Source organism: Pygoscelis adeliae, unplaced genomic scaffold (genome assembly GCF_000699105.1).
Source record: "Pygoscelis adeliae isolate BGI_AS28 unplaced genomic scaffold, ASM69910v1 Scaffold268, whole genome shotgun sequence".
In the NCBI taxonomy this organism is placed as follows: domain Eukaryota; kingdom Metazoa; phylum Chordata; class Aves; order Sphenisciformes; family Spheniscidae; genus Pygoscelis; species Pygoscelis adeliae.
In genome coordinates, this window is record NW_008825262.1 from 1082465 (window position 1) to 1106320 (window position 23856).

At 38.5% G+C, this 23856-nt stretch overlaps 1 protein-coding gene across 1 annotated transcript in view; it reads right to left on the reverse strand.

Annotated features, from left to right (window-relative positions):
- The window catches only part of SIK2 (salt-inducible kinase 2), a 55583-nt gene extending 34528 nt beyond the window's left edge, over window positions 1-21055 (reverse strand). Inside the window, exons 1-5 of the mRNA XM_009329567.1 lie at window positions 21004-21055; window positions 20779-20882; window positions 14072-14188; window positions 10849-10912; window positions 38-199 (exon numbers count right to left, since the gene is read on the reverse strand). Coding sequence (XP_009327842.1) covers window positions 38-199; window positions 10849-10912; window positions 14072-14188; window positions 20779-20882; window positions 21004-21055 — 499 coding nt within the window. The remainder of the gene's footprint in view (window positions 1-37; window positions 200-10848; window positions 10913-14071; window positions 14189-20778; window positions 20883-21003) is intronic.
- Window positions 21056-23856: the final 2801 nt, after the last annotated feature.

Consider the following 23856-nt stretch of genomic DNA (forward strand, 5'->3'; position numbering starts at 1 on the left):
ATAAGGTGTTACTGAGTATCATCTACATTCCGAGTACCTGCTATTTTGATGTTCATGTTGTTGTCAAGCAAAAGATTTTCAGCCTTCAGGTCACGGTGAACAATCTTTCGACCGTGGCAATACTCCACTGCTGAGAGGATCTGCCAGAATTTGCGCCTGGCCTCAGACTCACTTAGACGGCCATGGCTGGCGAGATAATCTGTTAAAATAAAGCATGTTTAAATGGATTAGACAGCAAGCAACAACCTTGAAACTAAATGATTTCTCTCAAATAATTAGCACTAGGAAACTCAAAAAGTCTTTCAGCCAATCCCAGTTTGCAACCCATTATTCTCACACCCTCCCCTCCAAAAGAATGGAAAAAAGAGTAAGAAAAAGCTGCTGCATAATGAAACTCTACTCTCTGTTCCTTCTTTTATAGTTACCTAACTATTCTGATAAATATTTTCATATAACACAACTCCTGTGGAACAGGGAATACTTAGAATAACTAGCTTCACCATCATGAGGTACTTTAAGCTTTAGCCTCTTACCAGTTCATGCAAGCTTCACGCTACACTTCTCCCTCTGAAGCCTCAACAGAGGCTGTGTGGTGGCTAAAAGTATTTTTCCTCTGGAAATAAAACAAGTACCCATAAGGTACCCATCCTGACCTCGGTCTTGTCTTCATTGCATCACAAGCAGAAAGAACATTTTGTTTTCATATTTGATTATGTTGTAAAAACTAACATTAGCCCTGAAAGAAATGATAGCTCTGAAACCGAAGACTTCATTTATCCTCAGAAACAAAAAAAAAAGTGAAGCAGCAGCTGTGTGAGTCTTGACAGAAACAGCTTCTATAGCCAATCCTATTCTTTCTCTTACGAGGCATAAAATCAAAGAATCAACTGTTAGGATGGTTTTAGAATTGCCTTCAACATCCTACAGAGAATGCAGTTAATGGTCAAGGTGCAGGAAACACATATAGATATTGTACCCAGCGATCACAGGCAAGGGCTAAGCATACACACACATAGCCATCCCCAACCACTTGCTCCGTCACAACTAGTACTGAAATTAAACAAAAAACAGTGAACAAGAACTAAACTGCTGGAGCTGCTGCCAGCCCCTCTTAATTATCATTTATAAAGAAAGTCCCATGAACAGGAATCATCATTTACAAACCAGCCGACACAAACATTTCTGTCTGAATTTAGTTAACAGGTTAAAACAGCTGCTTCTGCAAATTGAAAAGTGAACATGATGTAATGGAGGTTTTGAGCCTAGTTCTGTTTAATTATAAGAATCTCTGACAAAATCCTCAAGTAAAATGATTAATCATATCTTCTAAGCTAGTTATGTAATCTCAGTGATCCAAAAAAGATCATCTTGCCCAACACAATGCCAAAGCAGAATACTTGGCTTTGTTAGGTTGTTTTTGTTTGTTTGTTTTTTAATAAAATATAGTTTACGGGCTTTATAGGTGCCTGCAACATTTTCATTTAAGCTTTTCTGCTTTCTTTATGATAAGCAGAAAAGGTTTAAGCAGTTCACATTAAGCACGTTCTAAAACCTGAAAATATATTTCCAGTAAAACCACCGATGGTGCACTTCTGCTTCATTGTTACTTCAGGTAAGGACAAAGAAATGTGTTGTTCAGGAGGAGGGGGCACAGACCCACCCACAAACCAGGAGGATTTTTGTGAACATTCAGAAAAACATGAAAAAGAAATCTGTTGTTGGATCATATAAAACTGACCACTTCACTGACCTTGCATTCTTATACATCACTAGTTCTCTGCTGCCACGTGGGTCACTAGTGTACACTGCCATTAAGTGCTCCAGACAGCATCATATCGATTATCAAAGTGACTTCCGAATTATATTTTCACTCATACGGTTTAAATGAACAAATGCAATCATTAATACACTCTTTTCTTAATATGCTCAGTAAAACAGGCTTATTTCAAAGATGTCTTATAGGGGTATCATTTAGGAAAAAGTTCTATATCCCATTACCAAGGTAACTTAACTTTGTTTTACTTGTGGTGGGATTGAAAGGATTTCCTGCACTGCTGCTACTACCTCCCAAGCACATTCTGCAAGCACAGAGGTGGCTGCTCCTGAACCATCTGAAGCGGCAGACTAGAGACCGCAGTTGCTGTATACTCATTTCAGCATCCCTCAAAAAACATTTTTGAGCAAAGCACGTTAGATCTGATCTCTGGAACCTGCAGATCTGAAAAATCCTCAGAGCTTCTAACTTACCTAAGTCTTAATACACTTTCAGCTGGTTTAACTTGGCAAAGGCACAAGAACAAACAAAAGCCTGGCAGTAAGGGGACATCATAATATTTGCAAGCTAAATATCATTCAGTCACAAAGTGACTGACAAATCATATGATATCAAGGTGAAGTCAGATATCAAAGGCACAAACTAAATTACGCTGAATGCAAGCCAACCCTTTAAGCTGTTAATCCATCATTTGTTAGCAATGCAGCAAACAAGTTAATGAATCCAAGCTGTCATTTGCTTTTATGGCTCTAGCCTGTCAGGACTTTTAAAGATTCCAAACCACCTTGGCCTTAAGTATTCCACCAAGTCTAGCAGTCTGCACAGAATAGGTCATTTATTCTGAAATACACCACTTCCTCTCCTGGAGAGGCAGAACATACCACAGCCTATCTAAATAGGTGATGGCACGTGCAAGGATACTGTTTGTGCATTAACTAGCTTGCAAATAGGAAAGGCTGGGATACAGGCAGCGTGCCAGTCCCTGGGTTACAGAAACCACTTTAAGATAGCTGAAACTTGCTAGAGGCATTCTGCCACAATAGCTGGAATCTGGACACTGTTTGGATATGCACATATATACCTCTGGAGCTAAGAACTGTGACTCTAGTTTTTACTGTGGATACCTAGAGCAAAGCACCCTGTTGTACCTTGCAAAGACTGAAATAGCAAAGCTACCTATGCTTTCATAAATGTGTCCTTTGACAAATCTTACCCTCATATCATACCCTCTGGCTAAGTGTTTCTATGGTAGGTATTTTCTTCATTTTTCTATAATAAAATAGAAACCAGAACCTATCTTAGATTCACCTGGATCCACAGCAGAAAGCAGCAGGACTTTTGTCACAAGGCAGCTTCCTGTCCAGCCTTTTCAGTAGTCCAAAGTACATTTGTTTACCGGACAATTGCAAGATTAAGATGGTATTTACTTCAAAACATATGACTCAGAGACATTTCTGGCAAAACCAGTGGTCAATGCTTTTCATTTAAAATACGGTCTTTCATTTAGGTGGACAATTGCACTCATTTTAAATTTGGTATGTCAAGGCTCTGTTAAAGAGGCATGTACATACCAAAGTGAGTACAGTGAAGGATAATGAAGATGATTAAGGGACTGGAGCGCTTGTCATACAAGGGGAAGGGGAGGCTGAGAGAGCTGTGGGTGTTCAGCCTGAGGAAGGCAAGGTGCAGAGGGGAATCTTATCGTGTATATAAATAGTTGACAGAAGGAAGATGAGAAAGCCAGGCTCTTCCCAGCAAAAGTTATCAGCAAAAGGACAAAAGGCAGTGGGAACCAACTGAAACACAGGAAGTTCAATTTAAACCTAAGAAAAAGGTTTTTTTTCTGTGCAGCTGGTCAAATGCTGGAACAGGTTGGCTAGAGATTGTAGTCTCCATCCATGGTCCTGAGCAACCTGCTCTGGTTGACCCTGCTCTGAGCCACAGGGCTGGACTAGACATTCTCTACAAATCCCTTCCAACCTCAACTCTTCTGTGATCTGGGTTCAGTGTAAGGCAGTCAAGACATCACTCATCCGGTTCAAGCTTAGTAAGGAACAAATAATCCCATATTAGGGGACACATTATATTTCTAGTCTTATGAATGCCTATTAACAGAAGCACTAATAATCAGTTAGAATTTCAGCTAAGGAAATCTCCATTAAACATTTGAAAGAATCTTTATGATTAAAAAAACCTTGGGTCCTGAATAGCTTTATCTAGGAAGATTACTGAATCTCTCTAGGGACGTTTCCAAGAATGGTGCAGCTGATCCTGTGCCAAGGTAGCAGAGAGCTGCTCAAGCCCATTCCAGTCCAGCTTTCTGCATCTCTGCTCAAAACATGTATGAAATTGTCCAGGACAAACTGCTAGGTAAAACTAGGCTCTTACAGGTACAGACATAATTAAATGCTAATACTCTTAAGAAATCAAAGAGACATCTGAATGTCTCCTTCATATGGAAGCATTTCTGAAGACACTTCAAGTTTATTCACTTAAACAGGCATAAAATGCTGAGAAGTTGACGTTGTAAGCACCATGTTTATACTATGAAACATGTCTCCTTAAGGCTTAGCATTTATGCTGAAATACTCTAGAAAACTTGTAAGACTGTCTTCTATATCAACTGAGCCATGATACTGCAAAATCGCAAAGGACTAGTTATGAAGGGAATCTCGTTCTCGGCAAAGTTTGGTTTGAGGACAAAAGAACACTACCTTCAGCTTGCCTAATCAGTAGAACAAAATCCAGAAAAGGATTTAGGTCACTTGGCTTAAACTATGCATCAGTTACTGCATGTTTCCAAGAGAAACACTCAGGAAAGTGTCAATAAAACTGTAACAGTACTGTTACTTTTTCATTTGCACAACGTCAGCACACTTGGCATGAGTAGTTACTGTACATATTTAATGTAGGAGTGTTTTCACATCTAGCTGCTGTTTTGCGTAAGAAATGTTTTTCCAAATATTTACCAGCCTCTCTTCAAATTCAGTGCTTTGCTATTCCAAAGTCAGATTTACTTTGAGATCTACTTCTCAGGGATGTTTGATTTTGCATGTGTAGAAGATGAGACCCACCAGACTGCCTGGGTTGATCTATTTTCCCATACAACCATTGGGCACACACTCTGAATGCACAAGAGCCTCTTGCAAAAACAGGCTTAAGTCCCAAGGTACCTTTTGGGACAAGAGAGGCAGGGCATAAACAGGACTGACTAAAGGAGCTTATTTTGCATTTCTGTGCATTGCTATTGTTCCACAATAGTAGTTTTTTTGAACGGGGTGGTGGATGCCCTGGCTGGCATCTGGCAGGAGTAAGAAATAAACATTTTTTTCCCCCCATTGTGAACCCTTTTGAAAAATCTCAGAGTAATCTTATGGTTCTTCACAGTAAAGCGGAGAGATGCCTGTGTAAGAGTAGGAGTATTAGCACAATAATATAGCCTGACAGTATCCCATTAATTCCTGTAGGTTCTTCTAAAAGGCAGCAAGGTCCTTGCAACCTACTGTCCAATTGCAAAACAATCTAAAGGTTGTAAGGAACACCTAAACGATCAGGAAAGTCAACTATGAGATGTAAGATAGCAGAGTAAGTATGCAAATGCAGTTAAGCTGTTCTTCCCAGGCACCATGTCTGGCAGTTGAAATGTTTGCCTCTTAACTATTCCTCAGTCTTTCTCTCCCTCATGTTTCTTGCATGAAGTAGAAAAAGGAAGTACCAGAAAAGGACACACATAGGTACAGTCACCCTGTCATGTGTCAAATGCTGTACTGGAGCTCTAGATGAAGAAGTTGTGCTATTATCGCTTGTTTGGTAGTTTCATGCTAAAACCCAGTGGGAGGCCACATGAGGAAATTGAAGGACAAGATCAAAATAATTACTCCTAAACTTCAGCCAAGAGCAGCACATTTCTTTAAATAGTTACAATTGTTAAGCTAGACATAAATCACACAAGCTGGTAGCTTGGTCATGTTTACTGCTTTTAAAATGCACATGTAGTATGTCAGACCGCAAGCAAGAGGAGGTAGAAACAACCATAACTGAAAGCTTGGATATTCCCTTTCCCCTTGCTGAACAGTGACATCGCTTTTAGGTTTAATAGTCAGCTTCCCCCTCCGCAGTCTGAATTCTTGTAATATAAACAGTCACTGATGAGAAGCTAGAGAATTAGTCCTTCAGAACAGGTTCACTGTAGTTAGTTTAGCTAACAGATAATTTGCATCTATTCTATGATTCTGTGATCTCAGCTGGTTTAGAGACTTCAGGTGAGGGATGCTGAAGAAGGTTACAAGATGGTGGCTGTAAAGATACTTTTAAAAACACAGCAGAAGCAGCTAGTTAAAAACTTCGTAGATCTGTAAAGTTATTAAGCACAACTGAAACCTTTTTAATTCAAATGTTTTATTAAGCCTAAAGACCTTTTTAAAAAACAAATCTAAAGTGTAACAGCATTTGAAGTGTCGAGACTAAACACATTATTTACTGCAGTGACATTAACTGGCGAAAGGCAAATTCAAAACTGCTGTTGAGTATGGAAAATTTCAAAGCTATGAAGACAGTGAAGAACATTAATACAGGGGTTAAAAAATAATCCTGTCCATGAACTACCAGTCAGCACTATGAAATGATGGTTTAGCAGAGCTGAAAAGACTCAATGAGGTTTAATACCAGGCTACTCACAGTGAACTTGAAAGCCTGACATGGCATTAAAAGAACATTTACCAGTTACCAACTACTGACAACCATCTTGAAGAGCATGCTATGTTCTTTATCTTTTTCAAGAGGAAGATAGAAAATGGACTTCTATAAACTCTCACAGATTTTGTACATCACTGAGTAGGAAAGTTACTCAGAAGAGCTATCACAAAGGCTACCTTCAACCTAGGGAGTCTAATCTCTCTCAGCTCCTCCCGTACTCAGAGAAGAAAGAGGCTCCTCTGGAGGGTGAGTCAAAGCTCTGAACCAGCCCCCTGAGAGGCCTCTCATTCCTCACTGATTACAGAAGGAACATACAGGAAGATCAGCCCCAATAGACTGAAGTTTGTCTTTCTCATTATACTTCTCCCAACTCAGTAGCTTTTGAGTAAAAATTTAAATAAGCTGCTCTTGCTACAAACCTAGAGCAAGTTAGTTTGGGTTTTGGTTGCTTTGTTGTTTAAGCCCCCCTTCAAGTGCAATCAAAGGTTAGTCAAAGAACAAAACAGAGCACAATACTTAAATGCTGTCAGGAGACTGATTAACTAAAGAAACAGCAGGTTCCACAGGTTTCTAACCATCTTGCTTTACAAGAGAAAACAAACAAAGTAAAATCCCCCAAAAAGCAGGATCGCGCAGGGCAAAGCGTTAGAAACTTTGAAGACACTTGGGTACAGGACTCTGGAAGAGCATCCCACTACTTGTGCTGTTTGAAAACTAATGTTATAAAAGGGAGACTTTATTTCACACATTGTTAGACTTGACATGGCAAATTCAATACACCCAAAGAAGGATCAGGACAGGATGAAGGAACAGCTCATGAAGTTTGAGTCTTCTTTCTACTTCTTTGGTTTTTTTAAATACTACCCTGCTTTTCTCTACTTTCCAGTTACATCAAAGTTGCCCAGCACACGATATTCTGCTTATGACACAAGCAGTCCGATAAGGACTTAAAAGGTGGTGGTGGTGGGGAAGATAACCCAGGCAACAAGAAGGGACTTTGAACATTTGAGTTCTGTTTCCATGAAATCCATCCCCCCACCCCCCAGTGTAAAAAATAAAGATTGGCCAGGCTCCACCTCTTGAGCACTCCAATCACCAGGGCCCTCCACATGCTGAACTCTATTCCATTGCCCTCTGAGTTCATTCTGCCTGGTGGTGATGACTGAGTTTCAGAGAAGCTTTCTCAGCGACTCCGATTTTGTATTGCAACTAAAATGCATGTAAAAACTCTTAAGTGCCTGGGTATCAAGCATAAAACTCATGAAACTAGCTTTTATTAAGCAAGAAAGGTTGTTACTTTAACACCTCAGTCCAATTCCTAAACAAAGCAACAGTACCTGCTATGTATGAAATACTCCAGCTACAAAGATTTTCTTTACCTTTGAGAATATTTCTGCTCCTCTGCTATTTTTCTGTTCCTTTCTTCTGTTACTCTACTAGGACATGCTAGACTCTTCCATGGAAAATAAACCCATTGTCCTGGGTACCATTCAAACTTAAAACAAAATTGTTATTACATATTACTAGACGGTGACCATTTGCTCTTCACCTACCACTTACCGTTGTAGTGTACTTTCTGTCTGAGAGCCTGCAGAAAAACCCAGAAGAGACTTTTTTCCCCTTCTGAAATTCTAACATGTTTCTGCTGTTACCTCATTTCTGCTTCCTCCTCCAAAAACATGTAACAGTGACAAATACATACAACAGCAGAATATCCCATCCTTAATTACAAAAGCCACTCTGAGAAATCATTCCAATAAATCAGAAAAAAATGATTAATTTAGTAAAAACCTGTATAGATACATTAAGTTTCTAATAATGGACCCAGAAAGATTCCTTAATTATTTTAATGAGAAAACAAGGTCTCAGAGAATTAGCTAAACTGCGTCTGAAACAAACATTAAAGGATCTGCAAACAGGGAAAGTCTCATAGCCCAAAAGGCTTCGCTTCTTCAGAATGAACCAAGAATTTAAGTGAAAGTTTTACAGGAAATGAGACACATTAAAGCCAAGACAAATAAGAAGGCAAAAAGAGTCACCATCCAAGTTACTTCTAGAATCTTTAGCCATGCTGATTAAAGTTTTATATCTTTTTGCCTTTTGTTAATTTGTTTTTCCCTATGACCACCTCACTTTCCCACATAAAGCGGCAGCAAAAAAAACCTTCTGGTAACATAAATGCAACTTAATAGTTATAGAATCTTGACTGAGTACTGAGAACATTTCATATATGAAACCTTAAAACTACGCAAAATACACAAACTTAACCTGATGTAGGTACAAAGGTAATTTTTAGAGAGATTTTTGGCTTATGCTAATCACTTATGCAAGTCTGGATACAAATCTTGCAAGATAAACAACCTCCAATGTTGTAGTTCCCAAGGCAAGTAATAAGATGAATAGAAAGATTTCAGAAGGAAAAAAAAATTAAGTTGTAGGCCAGCCTGCAACTCATGGCTAGGCTTCAAGATTAGCACTGGTTTGAGAACAGCAGCTTAGAAGGTGAGAAAAAACAGAATCCCCTTTCTTCTTATTCAATGTTTCCAGATGGTAATCAGCATAAAGCAAATCATGCTGTTCCTTCAGAGAAAAAACACAACACAAAAAACAAACCAAACCCACATTCCTGAGAAATGCACAAGATATTCAAAGGTTACCAGGCCCCAAAACAGACCTATGCTAATATGCTGTGTACAGAAATAGGAGTAACATTCTTGGTAGTTTATCATCCCAGCCTTACTATGACATTGTCTTGCTATTCTGCAGGTTGTCAACCATTTCAAACAAGTTTATGAATAGCAAGCTCATCTTTGGTCAGAAGAACACAGGCTCACCCAAATCTTGTCGCATGTGCAAGAGCTGAAAAAAGCATTTTTACTTTGATCACTAATGCACATTTTGAAGTTAAAGGCACTAACACAGGTCAAAATTAAATGCATTTAACTACTTAGAAGAAACGTATAAAATGTGACACTTTGTGGCCTAAAAAGGAGTACTGCTATATATAGCCAGTTCTGGGAAAAAATTCAGCCTGTCCCTCCCTGAGAGGACTTCACTGCTACCCTACCCTCAATAGCTTAGAAAAACCTCAAACAGTAACTTGGGACGTGTATGCACAGTACAATCACAGAAGACAAAACGCCCTAGAGAGAACAGACAATGGCAGAGCAGATGCCATAAACCTGACTTTTTAGTTATGACAGTTATTCAAACTACGCTGAAGGAGAGCTCGAAGGCTACAACCAGCCTGCCGTAACCAGGTCTGTGTTGCATGTACGTAGAGGATTTTTTTTTACTGTGGCCGTTACCACAATCAAGAAGGGAGAGAGTGCAGGAATCACCTTCAATACTAGAACACAAGTCTCAGGAGCGTGGAATGACTTTTAGTATTCACTCCATTGCCCTTGCGAAGAGTAAAGGCTGACGCACAGCCACTTCACAAATGCCCTTCCACATAATCATTAGCAGCAGATTTTAAGATGTAGTAAGCTTCCTTAATTCTTCTGGTCCTTCAAAATACTGAAGGATTCTCTACTGTTCCGCACTTTGAGTGATCATGTACACTAAAAGAGGGCTGGGCAAGTGTGAAGTGTCATTTGCTCAGAACATTTATATACTACAATTGTCCTGCACTGATTTAAGTAACAACTTTTTCCAAAGAAATAGAATGAGATGTCTATTGTAGTCCAAGCTGAGCATTACAAAACAAAAAAGGTGCATCGTGAAGTATTACAACTAAAAAAAAATACTGTATTTCATACAAATTTAACACTGCAGTCCTGCTTGAGTGATGAATTTGAGCCAAAGAAGAAGAATTAATGTGAATTTGACCATGCAGGTCAAACACAGACAACCTAAAATTTTTATTATGAGCGTTACTCCAAGTCACCCTGACACCCCCTCCTGCCCACCATGTTCTTCCTGAAAACATATTAAAGAATCATGTGTGACATATCAGTACATAACTGCACAAGAAACAGATTCTTCAGTTTAACTGAAATACTGTTTGGGCCACTTGTTCATTATCAGGCTGAACATTTAAATATAGTTTTTCATCACAACTCAATGCTGAAAACCTGGTAATTCTGTCCGCTGAGATGAGAGTTTATCCTGCACTGTTCTGTTTAACAAGCTATGTCTTCTGCTAAAGGAACATTAGTAACTTTTAACTTTTTTCTTATGCTAGTGTACACTTTAACAGTTTTCCCTAACGTTCTTAGTTCAAAAATGAGAAACAGTGACAGTTATCACACATTTCTTAACAAATAAGGGAAAGGGATATATTACAGTAAAAGGGATCCTTGGGTAAAATAAATACAATTGACAAACTTCAGAAGTTAACATTAAATTGTTGAACATGAAAATATTCTCTTGCTTACCGAAAATTTCTCCATTTTTGGCAAATTCTGTCACAAGGTACAACATGCTTTTGGTCTCCATCACCTGTTGATGGAGAAATTGCACATGAGATTGTTTGCGGGAAGAGCAAAAAGCAAACACACCCCCAAATGGATATTATTTTCAGCATTCTCTTCTGCTAAAGATGTGAAAGTCTTTGCCTTGCACATATAGTTATCACAATCTTTCACATCATTTTTTCAAGTTACCTCAACAATTTCAAGGGGAGCATCTGCATGCTAAGCACAAGGATAAGCTTTAAATACTTCATAAAGCCAGTGTACAGAGAAGGTGGTGGATAGGATTCTCAGCTACAAGTGACTAACACAAAATGATAGTATCCTCAGCAGCTAGTTTAAAGACTTTCCTTTAAGGAATCAGCCCAAAGTAATTCCCTTGCTCAACTTTAACATGCTGATGGTTCATGCTTGGGAAAGACTGGGAATAATACTGACTTCTGTTACCAACAGTTCTCTAGTTATAGACCGAAAAAAGAAAAAAAACAGATGAGCGTCAGTCTTAAAACCTGGCAAAGTTCAGGTAAAAGCACCACATCACAGGATCCCATTGTACAATCTGACAGTACAGCTACAGAACTATCATATCCTCAATATATCCTCTGGAGGGGAGAGAAAAAAAAACCCCAAACTTCAAGCATCTTCTACTTTCTCTTCTGGTAAGTTCCAGCCTTCCTACTACAAGAACAGACTACTCACAATTCAAAAACGTGGGAGGCTGGAAGGAATAGAGGTAGATAAACAGGAAAAAAGGAGAGTAAGGGGAAGACTTAAAACTTTTCCATGAATAGTTGTTCATGGCCTTGAACAGAAGGATTTCACCCAACAATTCAAAATTCCGTACTTCCATGATGTAAGTTGGGAAAAGGCAGCCCAGTCAGTTATCTTGCAGCTTTCTTCCTAATGATCTACTCCTCAATTGCTTAAACAGCTCCTTAGGAATGCATTGTACAAATAGCATAATCAAAAGATACACTGAAAATGAAAAATCCTCTACTTCAAAATAGAAGTCATTTAGGACTTCCCTTCAGTACAACACAACAATTTCAACACCCAACTCATTTTGGGCCTATTTCCATAACCACAGTAAAATAGTTCAGCCTGAACTGTCTGCGGACAAGACCCTCTTGAACTTGATTTTTGCATTTTATTTATGCACAAGCTTGAAAGTACTAGAAGAATGCTCACAAATAAACTCTTTTTAGAGGAATGCTTTTAAAAAAAAAAGCAAATCCTGAAAGACAGTTAGTTATAAAAACAGCAGAATTACCAAAAAAATGACAAGCCAGCAGACAGAACAAGATGGCAGTTCTTCAGTCTCTCCTGCACCCTTGTTTAATACCACAACAGCTGAGCATATTATGACTGAAATGTCTGTATCTGGAAGGCAAAACAGTTTGGAAAGACTGTTTTAAACCAACATTTGGAGACAGGAAGCTGCAACAGCCTGTGGATTACATATATATGGAACCATTCTTAATCAAGCCAAGATTGCTACCTTCATTACCTAACTTCGACAATCCTCAGTAGTTCCTTGACATGAGACAATTCAGAATCTTGTAGTGTGGGCACATTATACAAGCAAACTAGTGAGACAATTTGATTAAAGACTATTTTAAAAATAAACTCACCTATCTACCAAATGCATTTATAACAAGCCAATCCCTTAATAGTAAAGGGGTAAGCACTACACAACAATTACTCTCCTCGTCAAGTGATCTTGCTGATCTCCAGACTTAATTTAACTATTCTCAGACTCGACTACCATTTTTGTGTTTTGTCATTCATTCAGAAGGAATTGTGGTAGATATTACTCAAACCAGTTAGAAATTTAACTCCCTAAGGCCTGCCTCTACTTGGTGAATCGGTATTTTAAAAAGGAAGTGCCAGTCTGTTTCCCATAAGATGAAATTAAAGCTAAAGTAGTCAAAACTGGGATCTTCATCTTTATTCACTAGGACAACTCCAACACCATAGGTCCAAGTCCTTGTTCTCACATTGCCTTTATCGATGTTGTCAGATGAACTTAAATTCAAAGTTTGGTTTTAGCATGCACAAATCTTCATTTGTTTGTTGAGCTAGGTTTATTTGAAACAAGCAAGAGAGTATCTCAGAAGCACCATGTGATTTGTTAAACAGAACACTAACAAACACACCCCAAAGGGAATATTCTCAGGAAAGCCTTAAAAGCAAGAGTTAACTGAAGCAGAAATGCCAGCAGCTTCAAACATTTTACCATATGCTAGCAGGAACAGAAAACAGAACAGAAGAGAAACAATATAAAACAAGCCTATCTTTTCCTATACAAACTATGCACACTAAAAAAAAGTCACAAGTAAAAACCTTCAAAAGCTTTCATTGTCTGCAATTGTATGCATTATCACAAGTGTAGGTTTATCTGTTGTGTAAACACACATTGTTGTACCATACTTATTCATCCTTTATATTATAAGAGGATGCATTCAATTCCACAACATACATAATTCACTTTAGGATAAATATCAATTTGTCCATATCCACAACAGAAGTGAAATGCAAGATGCCAACAAAAATAAGTCCAAAGAACAGTTATCCATCTCCTAGTAAATGCACTTCAAGATAAAGTGTTTGGGAACCTCTTGCTTGGTGCATGCATTTACATCACAAGCACATCTGCAGAATCTGGACTAACGTATCCTCACGTCTTACCTTCGGATAAGAAAAAAGGCTGCAAGTTGCTCCTCAACCTGCACTCTGAGCCAAGACTCAACTAAAGAAAACCACTATATCCACTAGCAGATCCTCCCAGCTAGTACTCACTGTAGACACATGATGCTGAACATTCCTACCCTGCTCTAGCTTACATAGTACCTTGTCTACTAACAGACAGCAAAGTCTCATCACCGGGTATTTCCAACTCGGCTCTTTCACTAACATAAAATTTACAACCTTCTGTGTGTTTTAAGCAGACTACAGGTACACTTGAGTATGTAACACGGCCAGCCTAATTGGTACCATAGAATGAAGAAGACCACAACTGATCTACTTTCAAAAAAGTTAAAACACTTATCCAATGCAAATCAAGTGCAGAAAAGCTGAGTTTGTCACGGACTGGTGATCTGCCAGAAGTCACTGGTGTAGAGCGAACTCTTCATGTGGGAGCAAGACAGAGGGGGGAGAAGGGAAAAAAAGACACTGCTAACCATACCTGGTACAGCTTTATAATGTGTGGGTGATCAAGCATTTTCATTATCTGCACTTCTCGGTAGATCTTCTCCAGATTCACAGCATCCAGCTGAGATTTGTCAATAATTTTTATTGCCACCTGCAGACAAATAGCAAAAGTGAGATTAAAACTCCAACATTTTCCTCATTAGTTTATCCTTCTTATAAAGGGAATAATGCAACCCCAGATAACTAGGGGTTTTCTTCTAGCTCAGAAATACATATCCCACACTTAAAAATACAGCAGCACAACATTAAACACGTCAGTCCTGCAGCTACTTAGTGGGACTACTATCACCTACACCAGCATGTCAGAAAAATAAAATTTTACAAGAGACAGAAGACACAGAACAGGTGATGGAGGCCAGTGCTCCAATGAACCCAGGTACAGAATGCTCTTATATCAGTAGCAGGTGGGAACAACTGAGGACCCTTCATGAAGCAGTGTTGTAAAGACAAAAGTCTGCTTAAAAAGCCTAATGGTGTCCATTTCTGGAGTCAAGGTAGCAAATTTGAATCCCACAAATGCAAAATGATGTTTTAAAAGAAAAACAGTTGGCTCAAGACAAATAATCAAAACATGGTGGATCCATGTAGTTTCAACTGTTACATGCTTATTTTAACTGTAATTAATATGCTACTACATAAGGACATCTGCAGCTCATCCGTTCAGGGAAAAAACTGTACAGATATATTTGTCAGTCAAACCTTGCAAACTGATCTCAATTAGTTTAGAAAACAGATCCTGGTCCTATTGACCTTGTTTTTAGCCAATACTGCAAAGCAAATTACAGATAACTACAGATGCTTAGGAGACTAAAAATTTCAAACAGAAGACAAAAAAAAATTAAACCAAGAAGAAAGAAAAATATAGCTGCTATAAAAACGATGCAAAGGATAACAATACTAAAGAGTATTGAATATCTAAATGGTGTTTATTCACCCTGAATATCACATTATTAATGCTGACGCCAGAGCAAAACAATATAAGTCACACAAATGCTTCCAATTATAACTGCATTTCACAAACTACTGAACTATAGAAGACAGCTGCTATGCAGGAGACAAAAATCCACAGGAGGTGAACCTCATTATCTCCAGTAAGGCTGATTATGGACCCACCTGAATTCAGAATTAACTATTTATTGACTTCATTTCAGTATGCTTTTGCTTGATAACCTCTTCAAAAGTCACTTGTCTTCCCCAACCACCAGAAAAATAAGATTCTGCTATGAGTGAATAAACTGATCTAGCCTTGTAATCAGTGAAAAGTTGTTTTTAAGATGCAGGATGCACTCTGACACAGCTGAAGCAGAAAAAGACTATTTTCCAAAGCAAACAACTTCTAAAAACTTTTTTTCCCTAAAAGATAGGTGTGTTGGTTTTTTTTTTTTAAACAATGGCCAATTAATGTAGAACTCACTGAAACTAGATTTATCAAAAACCAATACGCATTTATAATAGCAACATGTACAGCCATTAGACAGAAAACAAGATAAAAGGTTCACATCCCACAACATTTTCACCATTAATCACAAGTTACTCCATAGTCTTTATTCTTCAAAACATAACAGTGGACACGTTGGAAGAAGCGGTACCGAAAATGGTATTCAACCACTCCACACTGCCCTCCTCCTCCCCAGCTCTCTGCAATTTTCTTCTATCCTATTATAACATACAGCAATTTAGGTGATCCTGATGCCTGATCTTTTCAAAACATGCTTCCCCTGTTGTCTTCTGCTAGCTATTTGTATTTACAGCACTCTCCAGAATGCATCTACTCTGCCCTCTTTCACATTACACTATATTGCACACTGAGAAGCATACAGGAACAGTGATGCTCAGGAGGCAGGTCCTAAAGATTACAAATCTCCCTTTGAAAATTTCTGCCTTTTGACTATGAAGACACTATCTCTAAACCATGCAAATAAAACATGTGGATCACCTGCTTCTGCTCCTATTTGTTACCCCCTCATCCTATTCCCATTCCTTCCAATTACAACATTAATTTGCTGTCTTACACTTGGTATACATAGAAAACTTGATAAATAAAGGCCTGGCTTCACACATGCAAGGAATAAGGGACAGGCAAAAGAACAGTAACATGCATGGGACCGGACCATCCAAATGCATACTTCCCACTTGGTCTTGCCAGACTTACACTCCCTTTGACTACTCCCTACAGCAATTGCTCATTCTCTCAGCAGGTCCCCTTTTACTCACTCATAAAGGCAGAACAGCAAGCTGCTTCCTTATTTGGTCCGATTATATGCCATGTGGCAGCAGAGGATGCAAACAATCACTCATGCAGCTTAAGAAAAAACACACAAAAACCATACCTCTCCCTGGCCTAATTTAAGATCACACCTAATAAAATGACTTCTGGTTATTTTTTATTTTTTTGCAGGCACAATTAGCCTAGGAAGAAATCACTTCACTAGAAAGTTACAAACTGTCAAAGTAATCAAACCAAACCACTAAAGCCAGGCCAAATTCTTAAACATCAGGAAATATTTATTAAAAACAGCCCATGTGTCACATTTCTCTCCTTCTAGTTTATTTTATACCATCTCTCTGGAATCAACCAGAGACACAAGGTGGTTTCTCCTTCATTCTCCACATCTATCGCGGTTTATACCTGTTATTTGGGTGACCTCCAGATTTAGGAGGAATGGAGTCCACTATTTTTTATTTACAAACCAATGAAAAGATTCATCTGTAGCAGTCTTGCATTCCTATCACAAAGCAGTAATACATCTTTCAGTCAAGCAACAAGGTGTCTCCAGTCTTGGATAGGTCAGGTGTTCAGGAAAGTCTAAATGCCTCCTTCATTGATCTAGAATAATGCAAAAAAATCCTGCTGCATTTTTTTGGTATTTAAAGTTTAATGGCAATCTAATTAGAATAGCGATTTACACAGTCAGCATCCCTCCTTTCCTGGCCCTGGTTCATTTAATTTCACCTTACAGTCACTGTGCTTTTTCTCCCTATAGTTGTGCGTTTTACGAAGCTCTCTTCAAATGCAAGCAAAAAAAATACAGTAACTTTCTCCCATTTACTCTACTTGCACATAGGAAATGTATGCAGTACAGGAAAGCTAATAAAAGCAAAGCTATACAGGGCTTCAAAGAAAAGAGGTTAGGTCTAGCATAGAAGAGGAAAAAATAAAACAAACAAGTGAAACTGCAAAGCAATAAATAAGGGGGATTTGGACAATCTGAAAAAAAAAAACCAAAAAAAACAACAGCAGCCTGCTCTCTGGGCCTCATGCCGAACCTCTGTTTATCTATCCATCACACTATCATCAGTTTGATTAGCACAAATATTTATACTTCCTTCTTCTATACTTCTCACCCCCTCCTAGTGGGGAGGGGGAGAATTCTGCAACTGTATGGCTTGCGAGTGCTACTTTTTCCAGTGAAGCTTGACTCCCATCACCTTACCCTCGTGAAAAATCTAGCTTTACAAGTACACGGACTCCTGGCGTTTTTTCCAGTATAGTTTGGCACTTCCACAGTTTGCTCTTAAATTTTGAGTATTCCTTTCACTGAAAGTACAAATATTTCAAATACAGCCTGTTACCACTTCCAAGCCTATCTACAAGTGTCTATGTTGCCAACTTTCTCCAGAGATATCAGGCATTATTCTGAACGTTGCAGTTCCTAGCTTGTAACACCCGCAAAGAGTTCCACCAAGAAGAAAAAAAAAAAAAAATCAGTTTTTAAACTTTGTTTTCCCGGATAACAAAAGTGTCCATTTCCCTAGAAAAACCTAGATTTGTCCTTCTTCAGTTTTAAAGATTAAATACTTACATTTCTACTTCAGTTTCTTAATAATCAGTGCCTACTGCAGTTTCATGTTTTCCAAGGTTAATAAGACTATGCAACTATATAATCACTTCAGTTACTAAAAAATAAGTAATTTCATATAAAATAAAAATGTGCAGAAGACTTTTTCATCTTTCCTTGGTTAAAATCCTTGAACAGATCTTACTTCCTGAGCAACCACCAGTAAAATTTCATTAGAGGAAAGAAGCATTTAAAAAAAGAATAATAAAAAAAGAACAGGTCATATAAATTTGGGAAGCATGGCTACAAATCCTGCTATAACCTTCACTACACTTTCTGGCCAAGAACAGTGCTTCATGTTCCAATGTTTCCTACTTTCTTCCTTTTCCAGAAGTTTCCTATCCTATCACCTTGCTGCATACATTTAGAAATACAACAATTCGCAAAGACCGTTGAAGGACTGAAACCAAATCCTTCTTCTGAAAGTGTGGGAGCAAGAAAACAAGTCTTTAGGTCACACATTTCTTGGAGCAGAACGGCTCCAGAAAAATCCTCTTTCAATAGTTTTGAAACATTGCCTTACCTCCCTATACCACAAGTAAAAAGTGATCGTAGGTTTAGAACAAGTCACAGAAGGTAAACGCTCCACAGAAGCACACAGTAACGTTCTGTATTGTCTATACAATTTTGGGAGTAGGTGGGTGATTATAACACTAACATGTATCACTGATGAAAGTATTCTGCATTTATAGCTTTTGAGTCTGAAAAGATCTGTTTTGTTTACACACTGCGCATTCAGGTACAACAATGCATCAAGCACATGGATGAACACTTCCACAAAAAATTTATGAAGATACCTCCAGATAATAATGACAGTATTAATAAAATGCTCATTATTAAGTCAGTTAATACTGAACTTCTGCAGGCAACTATGTAGCTAGAAAAATTGTTATATGTGACTTTGCAAATGTTGGAAAACAAATTGGTTTGGAGCACTACAGAACGAGCCACTGTCTCAGCAGGTTGCTACCTCTGTCATCACATTAAGAGATGCATTTTGTGCTGCTACATCCGTAATCTGTTCAAAAAAAGACAAACAAGACTTCTTTAGCTAGATCATTCAGTTGACAGCTATCACTAATGTATTCATAAAAGTGTATTGTGTAACCACATTAGTTCAATCTCTCAGATATCCGAAATAATTCTAAGCACAGCTCCCCGCTAATTAGGAATATCTTATTTGAGATGCAAGAGGAAGAGATGCAAACTAATGAAGAACAAGCTATATTTCCAGTTTAAATAGGTTTTTAGTTTAAAAAAACCAACTACATTACATCAAACCATATTTTGTCTTACAATGTGGAGTTACTCGGTACTATTAATTGGTTGTTTTTGAACACAGAGTAAAAGCGTGTGCCTACTCAAAGGAAAAAATTTTGCTATTTGCAATGCTTGTACAACTCTCAATGTGTATATTATATATACGCACACAGTGGCAGGCTTCTGTAGGAGAAGCAGCATAGTAGCACCTGGCACCACTGCTTCTACAGTCAAATGCAGATTAGATATCTCAGTCTATTCTGAATCTTCAGTTTTCATGCATCTTGCCAGGGCCATAGAAGATGTAGAGAAAAACCACTTGGAAATACTTAAAATCCAGCAACTTCTTCATAACAATGTGAGAAGGAACAGCGCATTCAACAGCAACAGCTCACTTTTGTCCATAACCTCAGCTGTGTCATGATGACAGGAAAAAGGGAAGTAATTCTTAGAGGTGGGGAAGCTGCTTCAAGATGGGGAAGAGTTTCCTATCTGAAAAGTGTGTTTTGTTCCTGAACATACAGCTTGCTAACAACTACTAGCATCTTGCAGAGATGTTGGAACATCACTTTAATCTTTTGAAGACAGTGCAAAGAGACTGAGTAAACACAGGAATGAACTCTCATTTCTCTTATGACCAATCATTGCCACAGCACAAGCAAACTGACTCTAATTTTTGCTGCTTGAAGACTTATATTCCAAAATATCTTTGCAACTTTAATGATTTCTTTTAATTTAAAAATATTAGAAATAGCACACATTTCCTTCCCACTTTTACTGAAGGCCTAGAGAACTGGACTTTGCTCAATCCTCATCTGACATCTGGGAATTTAAACTGTCAAGCAGTGCAAGTGAAATGCTTGTCAAAAAAGATGAAAGGTCTTCTATCCTTCAGCTACTCCAGCTTTCAGTTTTCATTGTTTTTATATTATTCATTTGATTCTCCAACCAGTCTTTAAACACAAACAAAAAAACACAACACACACCCCCCTCCAATATGGCCTAACAAATTCGCATACAAAAAGGTTTGTCCATGTCAGTGCAAGCTTTAAGGTTTCATGCAGGTTACAGAAATTCAGATTTGAGTTGTTAACCCAATACATCCTAAAAGTAGATAAACTACATTAAAATTAACAAACACAACTTCCTGCAGTCTGGAGCAACTCCAGTTTGCAACAGCAAAGTGTTTGGATATCACAGATTTAGAAAAGCATTAACCTCCCTTAGGGTGCAGCACATTATGCTCAACCTGATCTACCTGTGAGCTCCCACTCGCTGCATCCAGATATGTGTGCTCCTCCTCTCCCCCTTGCAACAGATCTAGAGAGCCCACAGCTGCAAACAGTTAAATCAGCACCCTGAGACTTTTCTTTTTTGCAATAGTGTCATTTTCCCACATGAATTACTCCACTAACCCAAACTGCATGCTTTATAGCACAGGGAGCTGCTGCGTCCACTTGTATCCTTCACTTCTACACATACCTAAGCACACTCCGTGGGGCACTCACATCTAAACTAGTGTCACATCTTGTATCAGGAGCTGGTAATTTTCAGAGAAAAGTGCAAACCACCTGTAACATACCAGACAGCTAAAAGCATAACTGTGAACCGTAAGGACATATAGTCGGAAGGGTTTCATTTTCATCTGAGGAGCAATGGCTACTATTCTTCTGTAGACGACTAATCCTTAGGGGGTATTAGTTACAGAGTTTTGGGGATGGGTGGGGAACATGACTCTTTCATACATAGCCTATTCACAAAGACTTTCCTTCATCCTTAAAGTGCATTGCTTTTTTCCAAGTAGTACCTTCATCTGTTCGGAGAGCTTTTTCACTACTGTTCATTATTTCACACGTCATCGTATTTCACTAGAAGCAAATATCCATCTTCTTGAACTTTACACTTCCGATTACTTTTGTTCTCTTTTCTTAGTCTCCTCCTTCTGAGGAAAAATTTTGCTTATTTGCGTATGCCTCATTAAGAAAAGTTACCCTAAGACCACAGGATTTCTCAGCAACAGGATAAATTAGCATGGCAGGAAAGCACGTGTCATTAACCTAAATGGCAACAAACACACAAACAAGCAGCAAAGCAAAGGTCACTTTCAACCATGTAGCCCCCTCTGGGGCACCCTGTATGGACTGTCATTAGAGAGGGTCATGCACTACCTCTATTACTACAAATACATATCAATCCCCCCCATTTTTCTTAACTTTCACACTGCTTTCTGTTTGACTATTTAGTCATGCAGTTTTAGTGTTGCATTAATACAGGATTCAAGTTATGACTTCTGAGTTTGTTTGCATACAACCATCTACTACCCTGTCTTATGTGTATCTTCTGCTTCGTGCCTGGTTTCATTTTATTTTCACCTATACTTTGCTAACAATTTATGGCAACTATATTCACTATTTTCAGTTCAAGTTGCAGTTTTATATTCTGATATGTAGGTTTTCCATAAAAAGCATGGATTCTGTACATAATCCATAAGTGCTGACCTTTCAATGTAATAAGATCCCATCTTTTTTTAATTTGACAGTTACTGGCTAGTCAGAGTTATGTAAAGAAACAGGCAAATATTTTAATAGGTCAAAGCCATATAAAATACAATTTCAAAGTACCAATGCTAAAAAAGCCCAACAACAAACAGGTTCCGAACTTAAAGGGTTCAAATAGGGAGATTCAGAAAAAACTCAGCCAAGGAAATAGTCCTTTTTAAAAGGGCTTTCTGAGCAAGTCTCAACAGCAACACAGCGCAGATCTTCCCGCAGTACAGACCTGATGGTACACAGGTACAGCCTTTCCAGAACCTAATGAGCTGAATATTCTTCCACTGGAAGTTTAATAAAGGCACAGATGAATGTGAGAAACTAGCAACTCAAGAAATTTAAGCAACAGTTTAGAACAAGCTTGAAATATGAACAGCCTTCCATCTAGAAACATTAATAAGCAGGACTTCCACTTTATGTGCATAGTGAACTAACACTAAATCAAGTGAGGTAGTCCAAACTTGAAGTGCTTATTCAAAGTAGCGTTTGGCTAGAATTAATTTCCCCTGACATCACTAGAAGTGATCTTAATAGGGTTCCCCTTCCTCAAAGACCACATAAATACCTCTAGCAACTAGCTCAGCAATTAAGTTCCAGATAAACATTCTTGCATCTCTTACTGCAGAACGTCAATGTAGCTGTACTGAAAAATGAAAGACCTTGACACAAATCTCCAACGCAGGCAGGTCTGCTGTAAAAATCATGCAGAAGATAAAAAGGCTTCAGACTTGACACAAGGCTCCTCAGAAAAGGAAAGCTGGTTAAAAAAATTCAAGACTGTATTAGAATGCACTGGAATTCAGCAATTTCTTAGGACACGTGGAAAAAAAATCATACCAGAGTTGGGGAGCTGTTAAGCTCTAAGTTTTCTGTAACCTTTGTTATTTTGAAGAATACTAAACAAATATACTTTCTAAAATGACAAATAAAAATAAAGATTAAAGCTTTTATCCCCATCACAAAGTCTGCCAAAGAAGTGAGACCTAAAAAGTAAATGACAAATTACTATCTTCAAGTGAAGCGTTTAGAAGTTTGGCACATGGCATCAAACTGGGGAACAGAACGCTAATGCTGCAAGGTCTTTGCTTGACTCTTCAGTAATAGCAAGGAAGGATTTAAAAATAATTAAGTTTATTATGAAACTTGAGAAATAAGACAATAAGAGAAAATTCTTTTAATGCTTGGGATGCAAAGCTCATCTATCACTGCATGGCCAGAACAATGTTAGCATTGCAGGTTTGTTTTACTTAACTGAAGTCCAAACTAAAGGCATTTTTCATTCCTGTGAGGAATGATTTTACCACACAAGACCACAGTAACTGAGTAATTGCAGATCTTTTCAGTTTTTTACCTTGTACTTCAGACAGTATTTTATTTATTTTTGTCTGGTACAGAGCAGCACAGTAAGCTCTTCTTCAGTAAACAATGAAAGCAACCATAAGAGAGCCTTACAAAAAGCTTACCTCTAGGTGTAGCGACTAAAACAACCTAAGGAAAAAATATAAGAGGGAACTGATCTTTCAAAGCCATTACTCTCATCAGATACCTGTTTTTAAAAAGTGAACATGACTACATTTTATCCACGCAGACTTACAATCATTTTTGTTTTAGGTAAAGCGTAAGATATTAACAATCTACAGGCTAGTAATCACCGGGTAACATACGTGGGGGGGCGGTTAAACAAAGAGACTAAAAATGGTTGAATCTGGTTAACTGGCAGGATGATGTACTGAAGAATTCAGGAGACAGACACACGAAAGTTCCTTTGCTAAAGCAGATTACCGAGGTAGAAAGACTGATCATCTGCAAGTATTGGCCAGGTCAGGGAACCGTGAAATATTCAGGACAGGAAAGCAGGCACAAGACAGAAAGTTATCACTATCTGATGGCTATGCTCACGAATTAAGCCAACAGCTGCCCGCCCCCTGCACCCTCCCAACCTGAGCATCCTCACTCTGACAGCAACACACCGTCCGCGGCCTGAGCCACCGGGGCACCCCGCTGCAGCCGGACTAGGAGGCACTGCCACTGCCCTTGCCCGGAAGATGAAAGCAAGAAAACAAACAAGAACGGCGGCCAGGGCTCCTGCTCCAAAGCCTGCCCGCTGCCGA